This window comes from Erinaceus europaeus, chromosome 7, assembly GCF_950295315.1.
Source record: "Erinaceus europaeus chromosome 7, mEriEur2.1, whole genome shotgun sequence".
Classification (NCBI taxonomy): domain Eukaryota; kingdom Metazoa; phylum Chordata; class Mammalia; order Eulipotyphla; family Erinaceidae; genus Erinaceus; species Erinaceus europaeus.
In genome coordinates, this window is record NC_080168.1 from 70,929,713 (window position 1) to 70,947,203 (window position 17,491).

A 17,491-nucleotide genomic window follows, 5' to 3' on the forward strand; every position below is an offset into this window, starting at 1 on the left:
AGGGAGGGAGGGAGGGAGGGAGGGAGGGAGGGAGGGAGGGAGGGAGGGAGGGAGGGAGGAAAGAAAAGAAAAAAGAAAAGAAAAGAAAAGAAGAAAAAGAGAGAGACCTGCAGTATTGCTCCACTGCTCATGAAGCTTCTCCCCTGCAGGTGGAAACCAGGGGCTTGAACCATGCTCCTTGCTCATAATGTGTGTGCTCTCGATGAGTGTGCCACTACGCAGCCCCTATAATATTTTCTATAGGCTTTATCATTACTGTTCTTCCATTCTCAGTTCTACCAAACTTCCTGTAATTATTCATCACTCATGTTCATTACTTAGAATAGTTTGTTCCAGCCCTGAAATCTCAATTCACAAAATACTGTTCTCTGCCAACAACTCATTATTCCCTCACCTTCCCCACTTTCTAAATCTCAGTACTCATGATCTCAAATATTTCTGTTCTCAATTTTTTCTTTCCAGAGCACTGCTCAGCTCTGGCTTTAGGTGGTGTGAAGGACTGAACCTGAGACCTTGGAGTCTCAGGCACGAGTGTCTTTTTGTATAACCATTAGACTGTCTCCCCCACATGCAATTAACAATGAAAGTGCAGTGAAGTTGCATGTGCAGAGCTACAAAAAACAAAAGTAATGATTGCTTTGTAGTATTTCCCCTTTGTCCTGCTCTTTGAGCCACGCCTGCTGTGAACTGTTGAAGAAAGTCATGTCGCTGTACAGCTCAGAGCCACTGAGTTCTTTGTCTGTAGCTTCACGTAGATTCCTCAAAGCCTCTTTCCCACCCCAGACTAGCTTCCTCACTGTGGCGCTCCTTACCCTGCTGCAGCAAATCCCCATCATGTCCTCTGGCTCTGCCTTTCTTTTTTTCTTTTCTTTTTTTTTTTTTTTTTTTTACTTTCAGTTACATTTATTTTATGCTCAATTTATTCCCGGGCCATAAGTTTTTGTTTCTTTAGTTTCTTCTGGGATATATTTTTCTTCTGTGCAACCTCCTCCTCTGGTTTAGGAACAATCTGCTCTTTTTCAGTGAGGATCATCATCTCAATGTGGCAGGGAGAGCTCATGTAGGGGTTAATCGGACCATGAGCTCTGTAAATTCAGCACCTCATCTTCAGGGCTTTGTTCACCTGGATATGCTCAGTGACCAGGGAATCTACATCTAGGCCCTTAAGTTCAGCATTGCTCTCTGTTTTTCAGCATGTGCAGCAGAAACTCAGCACTCTTCTTGGGCCACCGACCTTGAGTCCAGCCCCATTGTTTAGCCTGGGCACACCTACCAACGCCACCATTGTAATGATAGAACGGCACTTCTGTAGAGTGACATCCTTCAGACACTTGGTGGCTTTTTGGATATGCATTCCTTTGATGGCCTGGGCAATTTCTCGAGTGTTCTTAAAATGCACACGAAGCTTTGAGCCTATTGGCTTGCATGATTTTGTTGGATTTTCTGGGTCAAGCAAGTAGCAGACCATTGTGAGGGGTCTTCTAAGGCCACTTGTGGGAAGAACTCTCTTTCTTTTTATTGTCTCTCCACTGTCTCTGATGCACACCAGTAGTCTCGTGCCTTTATTTGCTTGAGTAATTTCCTCACATAGCTTTGATTCTCCCTGGTTCTCCTGCCAGCCAGCTTTCAGTCACCCACATTCCTTTTTTTTCCCAATCTGTTTGCATACCACCACTCAGCTGCTTCTCACTTCTTCATAGAACATTCTAGAAAGACAGACACCTGCAGACTTGCTTCACCGCCTGTGAACACACACACCTTTTCTCTCATTAAAGTAAAAACAAAATATAAAAAGAAATTATCTTTGCTGGTGAAAATTAGTGAACTACATAAAATTAGCATTTAGATTACAAAAAGATAAAGCAGAGATACAAGTGATTGCCTTTTCATGCATGTTTTCTCTTTCTCCTGAATTATTAAACTTTTTTTCCCTCTCTCTCTAAGTTAGAGAAGGAGCTTTGGTCTTTTAAACCCAGAATGCTCTTGCAGGGTTCCTTCAACAGGTAGCTGTCTCTCCAGGTGTGCCGACTCAGGCCTACCTATGATTCTGCTGTGGTAGAAATGAGCCTAGAGCAGAGAAATGAAGGCCCTGGGCCTTATCTGCTGCTACTTGAGAAACCATGGTTTCTCTCTGTCTTTCTGACAGGAACAATATGAAGACATACTGAATATACCTCAGTATTTTTGGTTGCATTTTTTTCTATTTCACAACATAATACATCTACAAATAATCTGATGCTTCCCTCAAGTTTTTATTTTTATTTTTATGGAGGAATGTCAGCTTCCTTTTCTTTGGCTTACACATACATGAAAAAAAAAAAAAAGCAATGTCATTTTCATAGTTTTTTTTGCCCAGATACATTCATGGACTCACATATGACTTGGCAGACAGGGGTAGATAGCATAATGGTTATGCAAACTGACTCATGCTTGAAGCTCCAAAGTCCCAGGTTCAGTTCCCTGCACCACCATAAGCCAGAGCTGAACAGTGCACTGGTAGGAAAAAAAAAATTTTTTAACTTGGCTAAAATTGCCCCACCCCCCAAATTTACAAATACTTAGTTGATTTTTTGTTGTTGTTGTTGTTGCTTCCAGGGTTATTGCTGGGACTTGGTGCCTGCACCATGAATCTACTGCTCCTGGAGGCCATTTTTTGTTGCCCTTGTTGTTATTGTTAGTAATGCTATTGGATAGGACAGAGAAAAATGGAGAGAGGAGAGGAAGACAGAGAGGGGGAGAGAAAGACAGACACCTGCAGGTGGGGTGAACCGAGAAGACCTGTGTCCTTGCACTTCACGTAGTGTTCGTTGTGCTCGTTTAACTCACTACGCTACCGCCCAATCCCCATTGATTGATTTCTAACTAGAGCACTGCTTAGGTCTGGGGGATTGAACCTAGGACCTCAGAGCCTCAAGTCTTGCATAACAATTGTGCTATCTCCCTAGCCTTTGAATCTTCTTGATTAACAGAAGCTGATTTTCCTGGGAGTCAGGCGGTAGCACAGCGGGCTAAGCGCACATGGCACAAAGCGCAAGGACTGATGTAAGGATCTGGGATCAAGCCCCCGGCACCCCAGCTGCAGGGGAGTCGCTTCACAATGAAGCAGGTCTGCAGGTGTCTATCTTTCTCTACCCCTCTCTGCCTTCCCCTCCTCTCTCCATTTCTCTCTGTCATATCCAACAACAACGACATCAATAACTGCAACAATAGGGAGTTGGGCAGTAGCACAGAGGGTTAAGTGCACGAGGCACGAAGTGCAAGGCACAAGCACAAGGACCAGCGTATGGATCCCGGTTAGAGCCCCCTGGCTCCCCACCTGCAGGGGAATTGCCTCACAGGCGGTGAAGCAGATCTACAGATGTCTTTCTCCCCCCCCCCCCCCCCGTCTTCCCCTCCTCTCTCCATTTCTCTCTGTTCTAACTACAACGACATCAGTAACAACAATACTGCAATCTTCTTCTAGCGTTTGCCCTTCTTCCGTAGCCAGTTAACAGCGTCAGATTGAGCCTGATGTAAAGTTTTGAGACCTCCTTTGAATCTGGAGAGGTGGCAGTCATTGACTATGTGGGTCATAGTCTGTCTGTAGCCGCAGGGGCAGTTCGGGTCGTCTCTGGCTCCCCAGCGGTGGAACATAGCTGCGCACCGGCCATGGCCTGATTCGACAGCGATTGAGGAGGGTCCAATCATAACGTGCTAGGTCAAAGCCAGGTTGACGCTTGCAGGGGTCTGTGATGAGGTGTTTGTTCTTTACCACAGCTGACTGCCAACTCTGTTTCCAAGAGTCTGGAACAGAGAAGTTCAGTGTAGGCGTAGGGGACCAGATTGGATGACGAGACGTCAAGCGTTGGACAGGGTGGGCGAAGATATCTGCGTATATTGGCAGGTCCGGTCGAGTGTAGGCGTGGGAAATGAACTTAGATGATGCAATAATACTGCTATAAAAAAGAGCCACAAAAGGGAAACTAAATAAATATTTAAAAAATTAATAATAAATAACTACAACAATAAAACAACAAGGGCAACAAAAAGGGAATGAATAAATAAAGTTTAAAAAAGGAAGCTGAGATTCGACTTCCGGAGGCGGAGCTACGAGCAGCAGATCGCTTTCTCTCCTCTCCCCTCCTCTCCTCTCCTCTCCTCTCCTCTCCTCTCCTCTCCTCTCCTCTCCCAGATCAACTAGGAATACCAAAGGAGACCACCCGGACCGAAACAAGACAGGACTAGAATGACCACAGGAACACAGTAAATCACCCGTTTAAAAATTCTACAATGGCACATGTTGTCTTGGGAACACTGAGTATTCTTTGGGCAAAGCTATGAAAAGGAAGAAAATACTGAGCAGATTAAAGTACTGGAAATTTCCATTTCAAGATACAGAGTTACAACATTACTTGGCTTAACAGAGAAAATAAGTACTTGAGAAAATGTGGACAAGGGAATACCAAAGGAGAACACCCGGACCGAAACAAGACAGGACTAGAATGACCACAGAAACCCAGTAAATCACCCGTGAGTACAAACACGCGTGGCTGGTGACAGAGAGGAGAGAGGGGCCTAAGGAGAGATTAAGTGACTGCTAACAGTTCGACAGTTTGTCAGTGGAGACACCACCTCCACTCTGCTCCACCAACAAGGGGACAGCTGAAGGGAGGAAAGGACTCCCCAGAGACTCACCAAGTGCAACTCTGAGTCTCCATTGCTACTACCCTCAGAATCTGGAGCAGCAACAGGGAGGGACACCAGGGTACAGAGATCTAACCGGGAAACTCAGGAGAAGACCTATACCTCGGTGGCATAGCTGAGGGGCTGTGAAAGTCTCTTTGCATAACCACTGGATTATCTCTGCCACACCCTGCTTTATCTCTTGGTCAGGAGTCAGTGATTAAGCTAAGAAGCCTATAAAAGCCCTCAGGCTCCCATAGCCTACAGGGGAAAAGAAAAAAAAAAAGGCTTTTACACCACTGAACTCCAACTCAGGGATTGAAAGAACTGTTAACTTATATAAAATGGTTAAAACAACAAGAAAAAATATTGGAGACTCGAACCAGGACAAGAGTCCAGCTAAAAGTCCTCCAGAGGGTGAAGCACAAAACAATGAGTTCAACATCCAAACATTAGCTAAGGAAATAATAACAGGAGTGAGTAAAGAATTTGAAAAAATTGTAATCAGAAATGCAGGAACAACAAATGAGAATATGGAAGAAAATTCTAATTATCTCATGGTTATTAGAGAGCTGAAAGCTGAAATCACTGAGCTAAGAAGGCAACTAAACTGTTTTAGCTGAACAAGCTAAAACAGTATCAGAGCAGGGCAACAAAATAGATGAACTCCAGAAAGCAGTAGAGAGAATAGAATCAATGAGGCTGAAGACAGAATTAGCAAGATTGAGGATGAATTAGAGACAACTAAAAAAGAAGTAAGAGATCTCAAAAAGAGATTAAGAGATACTGAAAACAACAACAGAGTCCTATGGGATGACTTCAAAAGAAACAATATACGCATTATTGGCTTACCAGAGGAAGAAAGAGAAGGGGAGGAAGAAAGCGTTCTCCAGGCCATAATAGCTGAAAATTTCTCTAGTCTAGACAACACCAAAGACATAAAGATTCAAGAAGCCCAGAGGGTCCCAAACAGAATTAACCCAGACCTAAAGACACTAAGACATGTCATACTTAGATTGGAAAGGAATAAGGATAAAGAAAGGATCCTCAAGGCTGCAAGAGAAAAACAAAGAGTCACCTACAAAGGAAAACCCATAAGATTAGCAGCAGACTTCTCCATACAAACACTACAGGCCAGAAGAGAATGGCAAGATATCTATCGAGTGCTCAATGAGAAAGGCTTTCAGCCAAGAATACTATATCCTGCTAGATTGTCATTCAGACTAGATGGAAGCATCAAAACCTTCTCAGACAAGCAACAGTTGAAGGAAGCAACCATCACCAAGCCTGCCCTGAAAGAAGTTCTGAAAGGTCTCCTATAAACAACCAGACCACCACAAATAGGACATATATCAAAACACTCTAAAACTCTACAAGAATGGCGTTAAAATATCTTCAATCTTTGATATCAATAAATGTCAATGGCCTGAATTCACCTATTAAAAGACACAGAGTAGGAAAATGGATCAGAAAACACAACCCAACAATATGTTGTCTACAGGAAACTCACCTAACGCAACAAGACAAACACAGACTTAAAGTGAAAGGATGGAAAACTATTATACAAGCCAATGGCCCACAAAAAAGGGCAGGAACAGCTATTCTCATATCTGACATGATAGACTTTAAAATAGATAAGATTAAAAAAGATAGGAATGGACACTAATTAATGCTCAGAGGATCAGTCAATCAAGAGGACTTAACAATTATTAATATCTATGCACCCAATGAGAAGCCATCTAAATACATCAAACTTCTACTGAAAGAGCTACAGCAATATATTAACAGTAACACAATCATAGTAGGAAACTTCAACACCCCACTATCTCAACTTGACAAATCATCCAGGCAGAAAATCAGTAAAGACATAAGGCAGCTAAATGAAGAGATAGATAAACTAGAACTATTGGACATTTTCAGAGTCATTCATCCCAAGAAACTGGAATACACATTTTACTCAAATCCACATGGATCATTCTCAAGGATAGACCATATGTTAGGCCACAAAGACAGCATCAGCCTATTCAAGAGCACTGAAATCATCCCAAGCATCTTCTCAGACCACAGTGGAATTAAACTAACACTTAACAATCAACAAAAGGTTAGTAACAGTGCCAAAATGTGGAAGCTCAACAGTACACTTCTTAACAACTTCTGGGTCAAAGAGGAAATAAAGGAAGAAATCAAAATGTTTCGAGAGTTCAATGAAAATGAAGACACAAGCTATCAAAATATTTGGGACACAGCTAAAGCAGTCCTAAGAGGGAAGTTCATAGCTATACAAGCACACATTAGGAAACAAGAAAAGGCACAAATAAACAGCCTGATTGCACATCTTAAAGACCTAGAAGAAGAACAACAAAGGAATCCTAAAGCAACCAGAAGGACAGAAATTACTAAAGTTAGGGCAGAAATAAATAACATTGAGAATAGGAAAACCATACAAAAGAACAATGAAAGTAAATGTTGGTTCTTCGAAAGAGTAAACAAAATCGACAAACCTTTAGACAGACTCACAAAACAAAAAAGGGAGAATACCCAAATAAATCGGATAGTAAATGAAAGAGGAGAAATCACAACAGACACTGCAGAAATTCAACATATCATGCGAGGCTTCTATGAACAACTATATGCCACCAAGCTAGAGAACCTGGAAGAAATGAACGATTTCCTAGATACCTACCAACTTCCAAAACTAAGTAAAGAGGAAGTGGATAACATGAACAGGCCCATCACAGCTAATGAAATTGAAACAGTTATCAAAAATCTTCCCAAAAATAAAAGTCCTGGACCAGATGGTTTTACAAATGAATTCTACAAAACCTTCAAAGAAGAACTAATACCTCTACTGTTAAAAGTCTTCCAGAAGATTGAAGACACTGGAATACTCCTTGCCAGCTTCTATGAAGCCAACATCACCCTGATACCAAAAGCAGACAGGGACACAACCAAAAAAGAAAACTAGAGACCAATATCTCTGATGAACATAGATGCAAAAATATTAAACAAAATTCTAGCCAACCGGATACAGCAGTATATCAAAAAAATTGTTCATCATGACCGAGTGGGGTTTATCCCAGGCATGCAAGGTTGGTTTAATATACGTAAATCAATGTGATCCACCACATCAACAAAAGCAAGACCAAAAACCACATGGTCATATCAATAGATGCAGAGAAAGCCTTTGACAAAATACAACATCCCTTTATGATCAAAACACTATAAAAAATAGGAATAGATGGAAAATTCCTGAAGATAGTGGAGTCTATATATAGCAAACCTACAGCCAACATCATACTCAATGGTGAAAAACTGGAAGCATTTCCACTCAGATCAGGTACTAGACAGGGCTGCCCACTATCACCATTACTATTCAACATAGTGTTGGAAGTTCTTGCCATAGCAATCAGGCAGGAGCAAGGAATTAAAGGCATACAGATTGGAAGAGAAGAAGTCAAACTCTCCTTATTTGCAGATGACATGATAGTATACATGGAAAAACCTAAGGAATCCAGCAAGAAGCTTTTGGAAATCATCAGGCAATACAGTAATGTGTCAGGCTATAAAATTAACATTCAAAAGTCAGTGGCATTCCTCTATGCAAACACTAAGTTAGAAGAAATTGAAATCCAGAAATCAGTTCCTTTTTCTATAGCAACAAAAACAATAAAATATCTAGGAGTAAACCTAACCAAAGAAGTGAAAGACTTGTATACTGAAAATTATGAGTCACTACTCAAAGAAATTGAAAAAGACATGTTCATGGGTTGGAAGAATTAACATCATCAAAATGAATATATTACCCAGAGCCATCTACAAATTTAATGCTATCCCCATCAAGATCCCAAGCACATTTTTTAGGAGAATAGAACAAATGCTACAAATGTTTATTTGGAACCAGAAAAGACCTAGAATTGCCAAAACAATCTTGAGAAAAAAGAACAGAACCGGAGGCATCACACTGCCAGATCTCAAACTGTATTATAGGGCCATTGTCATCAAAACTGCTTGGTACTGGAACATGAACAGACACACTGACCAGTGGAATAGAATTGAGAGCCCAGAAATGAGGCCTCACACGTATGGACATCTAATCTTTGACAAAGGGGCCCAGACTATTATATGGGGGAAGCAGAGTCTCTTCAACAAATGGTGTTGGAAACAATGGGTTGAAACATGCAGAAGAATGAAACTGAATCACTGTATTTCACCAAATACAAAAGTAAATTCCAAGTGGATCAAGGACTTGGATGTTAAACCACAAACTGTCAGATACTTAGAGGAAAATATTGGAAGAACTTTTTTCCACATAAATATTAAAGACATTTTCAATGAAACTAATCCAATTACATGGAGGACTAAGGCAAGTATAAACCTATGGGACTACATCAAATTAAAAAGCTTCTTCACAGCAAAAGAAACCACTACCCAAATCAAGAGACCCCTCACAGAATGGGAGAAGATCTTTACATGCCATACATCAGATAAGAGTTTAATAACCAACATATATAAAGAGCTTGCCAGACTCAACAATAAGACAACAAATAACCCCATCCAAAAATGGGGGAAGGACTTGGACAGAATATTCACCACAGAAGAGATCTAAAAGGCCGAGAAACACATGAAAAAATGCTCCAAGTCTCAGATTGTCAGAGAAATGCAAATCAAGACAACAATGAGATATCACTTCACTCCTGTGAGAATGTCACACATCAGAAAAGGTAACAGCAGCAAATGCTGGAGAGGGTGTGGGGTCAAAGGAACCCTCCTGCACTGCTGGTGGGAATGTCAATTGGTCCAACCTCTGTGGAGAACAGTCTGGAGAACTCTCAGAAGGCTAGAAATGGACCTACCCTATGACCCTGCAATTCCCCTCCTGGGGATATATCCTAAGGAACCCAACACATCCATCCAAAAAGATCTGTGTACACATATGTTCTTGGCAGCACAATTTGTAATAGCCAAAACCTGGAAGCAACCCAGGTGTCCAACAACAGATGAGTGGCTGAGCAAGTTGTGGTATATATACACAATGGAATACTACTCAGCTGTAAAAAATGGTGACTTCACCGTTTTCAGCCAATCTTGGATGGACCTTGAAAAAATCATGTTGAGTGAAATAAGTCAGATACAGAAAGATGAATACGGGATGATCTCACTCTCAGGCCGAAGTTGAAAAACAAGATTAGAAAAGAAAACACAAGTCGAACCTGAAATGGAATTGGAGTATTACACCAAAGTAAAAGACTCTGGAGTGGGTGGGTGGGTGGGGAGAATACAGGTCCATGAAAAATGATGAATGAAATAGTGGGGGTTGTATTGTTAAATGGGAATCTGGGGAATGTTATGCATGTAAAAAAAAAAAAAAAAGTAGAAACGCAAAGCAGAAATTGACTGAGTTTAGGGAGGACAGAAATTGACTGAGTTTGGAGTATGACACCAAAGTAAGAAAGCAGAAGTACACTAGAGTTTGCAGTGAGTACCTCCCTAATATTTCCTCTCCACTTTTCCAAGCTTTGGGTCCATGGTTGCTCAACAATTTGTTTGGCTTTGTATGTTAACTCTCTTTTCAGTCACCAGGTTCCAGGTGTCATCAGGATGCCGGCCAGACTTCCCTGGATTGAAGACCCCACCAATATGTCCTGGAGCTCAGCTTCCCCAGAGACCCACCCTACTAGGGAAAGAGAGAGGCAGACTGGGAGTATGGACCGACCAGTCAACGCCCATGTTCAGCGGGGAAGCAATTACAGAAGCCAGACCTTCTACCTTCTGCAACCCACAATGACCCTGGGTCCATGCTCCCAGAGGGATAGAGAATGGGAAAGCTATCGGGGGAGGGGTGGGATATGGAGATTGGGCGGTGGGAATTGTGTGGAGTTGTACCCCTCCTACCCTATGGTTTTGTTAATTAATCCTTTCTTAAATAAAAAAAATAATAATAAAAAAATAAAAAATAATAATTAACATGAAAAAAAAAGGAAGCTGATTTTCCAGGAAAAAGGACTAAGTAATTTTTCTTTGCTACAGGTAAAACTTCAGTCAAGAAGCTGACAAAAAAGGTAAGTGATATGTGGATTTCTTCTCTCTTCCTCCCCTTTCTTCCTTCTTTCTAAGATACAAAATGAATTTTTATAAGTCAAATTGAAAACTTTTATTTATCTGATTATTATTGTTATTATTTATTGTTGTTACTATCATTGTATTCAAAGGATATTGCCGATACACTATCAGGAATCCAGAAAGCTAGCTATGGATGTACCTTTTTTAGAGACCTGGGCGATAAAGGTAATTTTGATTTGTTGTGAAATTTTTGTGCGCCTTATTTAACCAAAGTATTACTAAGGACTTCTGCTATAAGATTTGCAGCTGTATGGTAGAGAACACAATGTTGATAATCTACATTGAGAATAGGCACCATTACCATGTAGGGGCTAACTCAGCCAGTAGAGTACATACCTTACCATGAAAGAGATCCTGAGTTCAGGCCCCAGCACTACATGGAAGAGAATATCCATTGACAGTGGTGGACCCATTTTTAGTGTCTCTCCCTTCTTTCTGCCTGAAATAAAGAGAATGAAAAAGTCAGCCCAGTAACAGTGGAATTACACATACACAGACCCCTGAACAACAACCCCCATCCCAAAAAAAGTCTCATTTTATAGGAAAATTTTTTTTTAATTCTGGTAAGTATAGTTAAAAAAAAATGTTTAAGGATTTTTTTTTCTTTAATAAAAAAGTGAGAAAGATTCTAGAGAACTACTTAGCTCTGACTTATGGTGGTGCTGGGGGTGGAACCTGTGGCTTTTGAGACAAGAAGGAGTGGCTCCCCAAAGGAAAATGATTTTATTATTTCATTTTAAGTGACAAAGTCTGACCTCAGACATAGCCATATCTGAATCTTCACGTTTGCTTTACTTGAGATGTTATGAATAGTGCAGTTTCAATAAAAATGACATGAAGTACCTCTACTAGTGAGCATCTAATCTGATGAAGAAACATTTCCACTCATAAAAGTTCTCCATTCTGGGCAGAAGGTAGTAGGTCGCATAGTGATTATGAAAACAGACTCACGCCTGAGGCTCCAAAAAAAATAAATAAGTTTTTCTCCATTCTAACAGAGAAGTATTTGGAAATAAGCATGTATATGTGGGGTTTTTATTATTTTTTTATATAGTTTATTTTTATTTTTCCTTTTGTTGCCTTTGTTTTTTATTATTGTTGTAGTTATTATTGTAGCTGTTATTGATGTCCATGTTGTTGGATAAGACAGAGAGAAATGGAAAGAGGAAGGGAAGACAGAGAGAGGGAGAGAAAGACACCTGCAGACCTGCTTCACCGCCTGTGAAGCGAGTCCCCTACAGATGGGGAGCCGAGGGCTTAAACTGGGATAGTTACGCCAGTCCTTGCGCTTCACACCACGTGCCTTTAATTTTTTTTTTTTTTTATGGTGGTACAGGAGACTGAACCTTGGACTTTGAGCCTCAGATATGAGAATCTCTTTACATAAATCATTAATCATTATGCTGTCTCCCCCCCAACCCCCACCACACTTGTACATGTGCTTTTAGCCAATGAGGTTCCCATATTGTATTTAGATAACATGATTTCTAGACCATCTAAAACATTTTCTGGTGTTCATATTTGATCTCTTTCAGGGTTGATTTCATACACTGAATATCTTTTCTTGCTTACCATCATCACAAGTAAGTCTCCCATCATTCTCTCAACAATCATATAGAATTCTTTTTCTTTATTTTTTTTTCTTTGCCAAACAGGATTTTCTAAGTGTGACATTTTTTTTTAAAAGATTTTATTTATTAATGAGAAAGATAGGAGGAAAGAGAGAAAGAACCAGACATCACTCTGGTACATGTGCTGCCGGGGATTGAACTCAGGACCTCATGCTTGAGAGCCCAGTGCTTTATCTACAGCGCCACCTCCCGGACCACAAGTGTGACATTTTTTACACTATTATTAAAACATTACTGGTACATTAGTTTCTGTCGACAAAATAACTATATTCAATTAGATTATCCCTCTCAGTTTATGTATTTACTCAAATAGTTTCTAGTAGATTATTTCAAATGTGAAGATACATAGGTTTGAAAGTACTTTGTATTTCACCAACATTTTAGTCATTACTCATTTTCATTTGATTGCAGAACCTCATTCTGGGTTTCATGTTGCTTTTAAAATGCTGGATACAGATGGTGATGAGATGGTTGAGAAGAAGGAATTTTACAAGGTAACACTCCAGTTATTTTGGGTTTATAAAGAACTAGGATGCCTGTGTGATCATTTTCAATTTCCGTAAAATTTGAAAGTATGTCCTTTGCTTAGTTATGAAATTTCAGCTGGCTTTTTTAAAACGATATTTTATTTATTTTAATGAAACAGAGAGAGGAAGGGAGAGAGAGGCCCCACAGCACTGCTCAGATCTGGCATATGAATACGCTGGAGATTGAACCTGGGACCTCAGAGCTTCAGGCATGAAAATCTTTTGCATAACTATTATTATGCTGTCTCCTCACCCTTCCAAGATCTTAGGCTTTTATGCATTCAAATACTTTCCCTACTACAATCTTGAGGAAACCATAAAGAACAGAGCAAAAGATCCCAGAGGAGAAATATGCTTAAACACCTACATTTTCTTTTTTTTTTTTTTTTGCCTCCAGGATTGTGGCTGGTGAATGGTGCCAGCACTACGAATCCACTGCTCCTAGAGGCCATTTCTCTTTTCCTTTATTTTCTTTTCTTTATTTATTTTCATTTTTACTGGATAGGACAGAGAGAAATTGAGAGGGAAGAGGAAGATAGAGAGGGAGAAAGATAGACATCTGCATACCCACTTCACCGGTTATGAAGTGATGCCCCTGCGGGTGGGAACCTCAGGCTCAGAACAGGATCCTTGCACAGGTCCTTGTGCTTCACACTATGCTTGCTTAACCTGGTATGCCACTGCCCGACCCCCAAACATCTACCATTTTCTCAGGCTTTATTTTTTTTCTTTCAGTAAATGACAGTACAGTAGGAAGGACTTCATAGATATGTTAAAACTTCTTACCTCCCCTACAACAATAGAAATAAGGGCCAATGAAATAGCTCACTTGGATAGTGTGCTGGATTGTCATATGCACAGCCCAGGTTCAAGCCCAGCCCCTGCCCCCCCCCACACACACACACACATTGAAGGAAGCTTCTATGCTATAGTCTTTCTATCTCAAAAAGGAGGAGGAGGGAGAAAACTTTTGCCTAGAAGTGGCCCTGGCTCAAAAAAAAAAAAAAAAAAGCAAGCAGTATTGTAATGTAGATGGATAAATGACAGGGCAGTGCTTTGGGGTCTTTCTCATAAAAGATTGAACATATTTAGAGACCTAAGCATCTCTAAACATCTCTGAGCAGGCAGTAAAGTAGCAGATAAAAGGTAAAGAGAGATCTAATTGGATTTGGTCAGTAGCAGTAGTTGTACACTTCTTTTTTAAAAGTCTGTTAAAGTGGGGAATCTTTTTTTTTTTTTTTTGCCTCTAGGGTTATTGCTGGGGCTCAGTCTTGCACCATGAATCCACTGCTCCTGGAGGCCTTTTTATTTTCCCCTTTTGTTGCCCTTGTTGTGGTTATTATTGTTGTTGTTGATGTCATTCATTGTTGGATAGGACAAAGAGAAATGGAGAGAGGAGGGGAAGACAGAGAGGGGGAAAGATAGACACCTGCAGACCTGCTTCACAGTTTGTGGAGCGACTTCCCTGCAGGTGGGGAGCTGGGGGCTCGAACCTGGATCCTTACGCTGGTCCTTGTGCTTTGCGCCACATGTGCTTAACCTGCTGTGCTACCACCCAACCCCCAGAATCTTTTTTTTAAATTAATTTATTTATTTGATAGGACAAAGAGAAATTAGGAAGGCAAGATAGAAAGGAAGAGAGAAGTGGTCTGGGAGATGGTGCAGTGGATAAAGCACTGAACTATCAAGCATGAGGTCTAGAGTTCAATCCCGATAGCATGTATACCAGAGTGATGTCTGGTTCTTTCTGTCTCTCCTCCTATCTTTCTCATTAATAAATAAATAAAATCTGAATGAAAGAAAGAGAGAGAGAGAATGAAAGAGAGAGAGAGAGAAAGGGAGAAACCTGCAGCACTGTTTCACTGCTTGTGAAGCTTCCTTCCTGCTGGTGGAGACCAGAGACTTAAACCTGGGTTCTTGCACATAGGAACGTGTGTGTTCAACCAGTGAACCACTGCCTGCTCCCCCCCCAGGGCATCATTTTTAAATAAAGCTATTGGGGTCAGAGGGAGAGTGCACCCCTGAAAGAGTACCTGCTTTAACACATAGGTGATCCAGGTTCAAGCCCCCAGTACACCACAGGGCAGTACTGGAGCATTGTGTTAACTTGTGTGCTCTAACAGATACACCAATACCAAGCCCCACAATTGAATCTTTTTTGAAGTCACATCCAACAAAATACTACAACAGATACAAAGATTCAACATATATCGGCAAGTTAAAACCACCATGCAATAATGTTTTCCTCCCAACACAAGGGCTAAAATTAAAAATGATGACACCAATGGCTCTGGAGAAATCGGAATTCCCTCTGGAAGACATTTTATCAGTTTCTTAGAAAGTTAAACAATTCCCTTCCTAGTTAATTGTGGTGGAAGGGTGCCAGGGGTTAAACCTAGGGCCTCATACATTTGAAACATGCATTGTTCCACTGAACAATGTGTTTCTAGCCCCTCCCTGGGAAATATGGGAGATATATGTCAACAAAAAATAGCTGTACAAGAATAAGGTGTATAGTTAATCATCTGCTATGCAACATGCAGTGCATATAGTTAACATAGTGTTAGGAAAGGCTGAAATTCAAGAAGACTGGAGCTAAATTGGTGAAGGAGACAGGTAGCTTTATTCTCATGTGCACACTGAGCCCCAGTCACTCTGTGGACTCTGGCCCGGAATGGGCATTGTAACAGTATTTTATACTGGTACGTGGAAGCAAGCTAAGTGAGCCTTGGGTTACAGAAGCAGTACAAGGGGTTATTGCAGTTACATACTCACTGGAGTCAGGGGACAGGGGAATCTTGTCTTTCAGCACCAGAAATTAGGGAGTGGGTAGTCTTACTGGAATTCCCCTCAGCTAAAATTTTCTGAATTCTTTGATTCCCTCTCAGTAGGAATATGCACATAGGTACTTATTAAGAGAGCATCTCTCATGCCAAGTATTCTTACCACCATAAGAAAAAGAAAAGAGGGAGTCGGGCTTTAGCACAGCGGGTTAAGCTCAGGTGGCGCTAAGCTCAAGGACTGGCGTCAGGATCCCGGTTCGAGCCCTCGGCTCCCCACCTGCAGGCAGGTCCCTTCACAGGCGGTGAAGCAGGTCTGCAGGTGTCTTTCTCTCCCTCTCTGTCTTCCCCTCCTCTCTCCATTTCTCTCTGTCCTATCCAACAACAACGACATCAATAATAACTACAACAATCAAACAACAAGGGCAACAAAAGGGAATAAATAAATAAAATTTAAAAAAAAAGAAAAGAAAAAACGTCAAAGGGGTACAGCTATTTTGGTGGTGGTAGATGGCAATGTGTGTGTATGGCCAAATTCATCAAAATCCTGACACTGGGGCAGAGGTAGATAGCATAATGGTTATCCAAAGAGACTCTCATATCTGAGGCTTAAGGTCCAAAGTTCAATCCCCTGAACCACCAAAAGCCAGAGCTGAGCTGTACTATCGTAAACAAAAAAACAAAACAAATCCAGGCATTAAATGTGTGCAATGTTTTTTCTGTGTTAGATATACCTCAGTAAAGCTGGAAAACAAAGTTTGCTTCACAGTAGTTAGGGACAGTGTAAAAATTAGCAGGTGGGGAGATAGTCTCATGGTTATGCAAACAGTTCTTATGCCTGAGGCTTCAAGGTCCCAGTTCAATCTCCCACACCAATGTAATTCAGAACTGAGCAGTGCTCTGGTAAAAAAAAAAAAAATCATGATTTTTTTTTTTTTTTTACCAGAGCACTGCTCAGCTCTGGCATATGGTGATGTGGGGGATTGAACCTGGGGCTTTGGAGCCTCAAGCATGAAAGTCTCTTTGCATAACCATTAAGCTATCTATGCCACCCTAAAATTATTTTTAAAACATCAGCAGGTGCAGGCTAAGACTATAGCATAGAGGTTCTGCAAAAGACTTTATACCTGAGTTGCTGAGGTCCCAGATTGTTCAGTTCCCAGCATCAACAAAAGCCAGAGCTGAGCAGTGTTCTGGCCCCACCCTCTGTCTTTCTTTCTGTGTCTTTTCCTCATTTAGTAAATTTTTTAAAAAATTGTGCCTCCAGGGTTGTTGCTGGGTCTCGGTGCCTGCACTATGAATCCACTGTTCCTGGAGGCTATTTTTTCCCTTTTGTTGCCCTTGTTGTTTATCATTGTTGTTGATATTATTATTGTTTGTCATTGTTGTTGGACAGAGAGAAATTGAGAGAGGAGGGAAGACAAGAGGGGGGAGAGAAAGATAGACACCTGCAGACTTCCTTTACCGACCCCTGCAGGTGGAGGGCGGGGGACTCGAACCAGGATCTTGAACCCAGATCTTTGTGCCGGTCCTTATGCTTTGCACCACGTGTGCTTAACCCACTGTGCTACTCACCAGCCCCTAATAAATAAAATTTTAATGTTAAAGGACTGGGATTATGCTAGGGATAAGTGTTGGGGTATTGAATTTGGTATCTTATTGTCAACATAAAAAATAAATAGAAATAAATAGAAAGCTTTTGGTAGATAGCATAATGGTTATGTAAAGAGACTCTCATGCCTGAGGCTCGGAAGTCGCAGGTTAAGTCCCC

The 17,491-nt window shown here is 41.0% G+C and overlaps 1 protein-coding gene, 1 long non-coding RNA gene and 1 pseudogene across 4 annotated transcripts in view; 1 reads left to right on the plus strand and 2 right to left on the minus strand.

The window, feature by feature from the left end:
• MICU2 (mitochondrial calcium uptake 2) overlaps nt 1–17,491 on the plus strand; it is a 65,513-nt gene that overhangs the window by 35,774 nt on the left and 12,248 nt on the right. For 2 of the 3 annotated variants that reach the window (XM_007529483.2, XM_060194716.1), the window contains exons 3-6: nt 10,690–10,721; nt 10,872–10,947; nt 12,318–12,365; nt 12,825–12,907. In XM_007529483.2, coding sequence (XP_007529545.1) covers nt 10,690–10,721; nt 10,872–10,947; nt 12,318–12,365; nt 12,825–12,907 — 239 coding nt within the window. The remainder of the gene's footprint in view (nt 1–10,689; nt 10,722–10,871; nt 10,948–12,317; nt 12,366–12,824; nt 12,908–17,491) is intronic. The other variant, XM_060194717.1, reaches the window with a different exon arrangement.
• The window catches only part of LOC132539449 (uncharacterized), a 50,760-nt gene that overhangs the window by 2,097 nt on the left and 31,172 nt on the right, over nt 1–17,491 (minus strand). Inside the window, exon 4 of the long non-coding RNA XR_009550737.1 lies at nt 11,124–11,221. This is a non-coding gene — a long non-coding RNA (uncharacterized LOC132539449). The remainder of the gene's footprint in view (nt 1–11,123; nt 11,222–17,491) is intronic.
• On the minus strand, nt 79–2,288 carry LOC132539448 (large ribosomal subunit protein uL22-like; annotated as a pseudogene).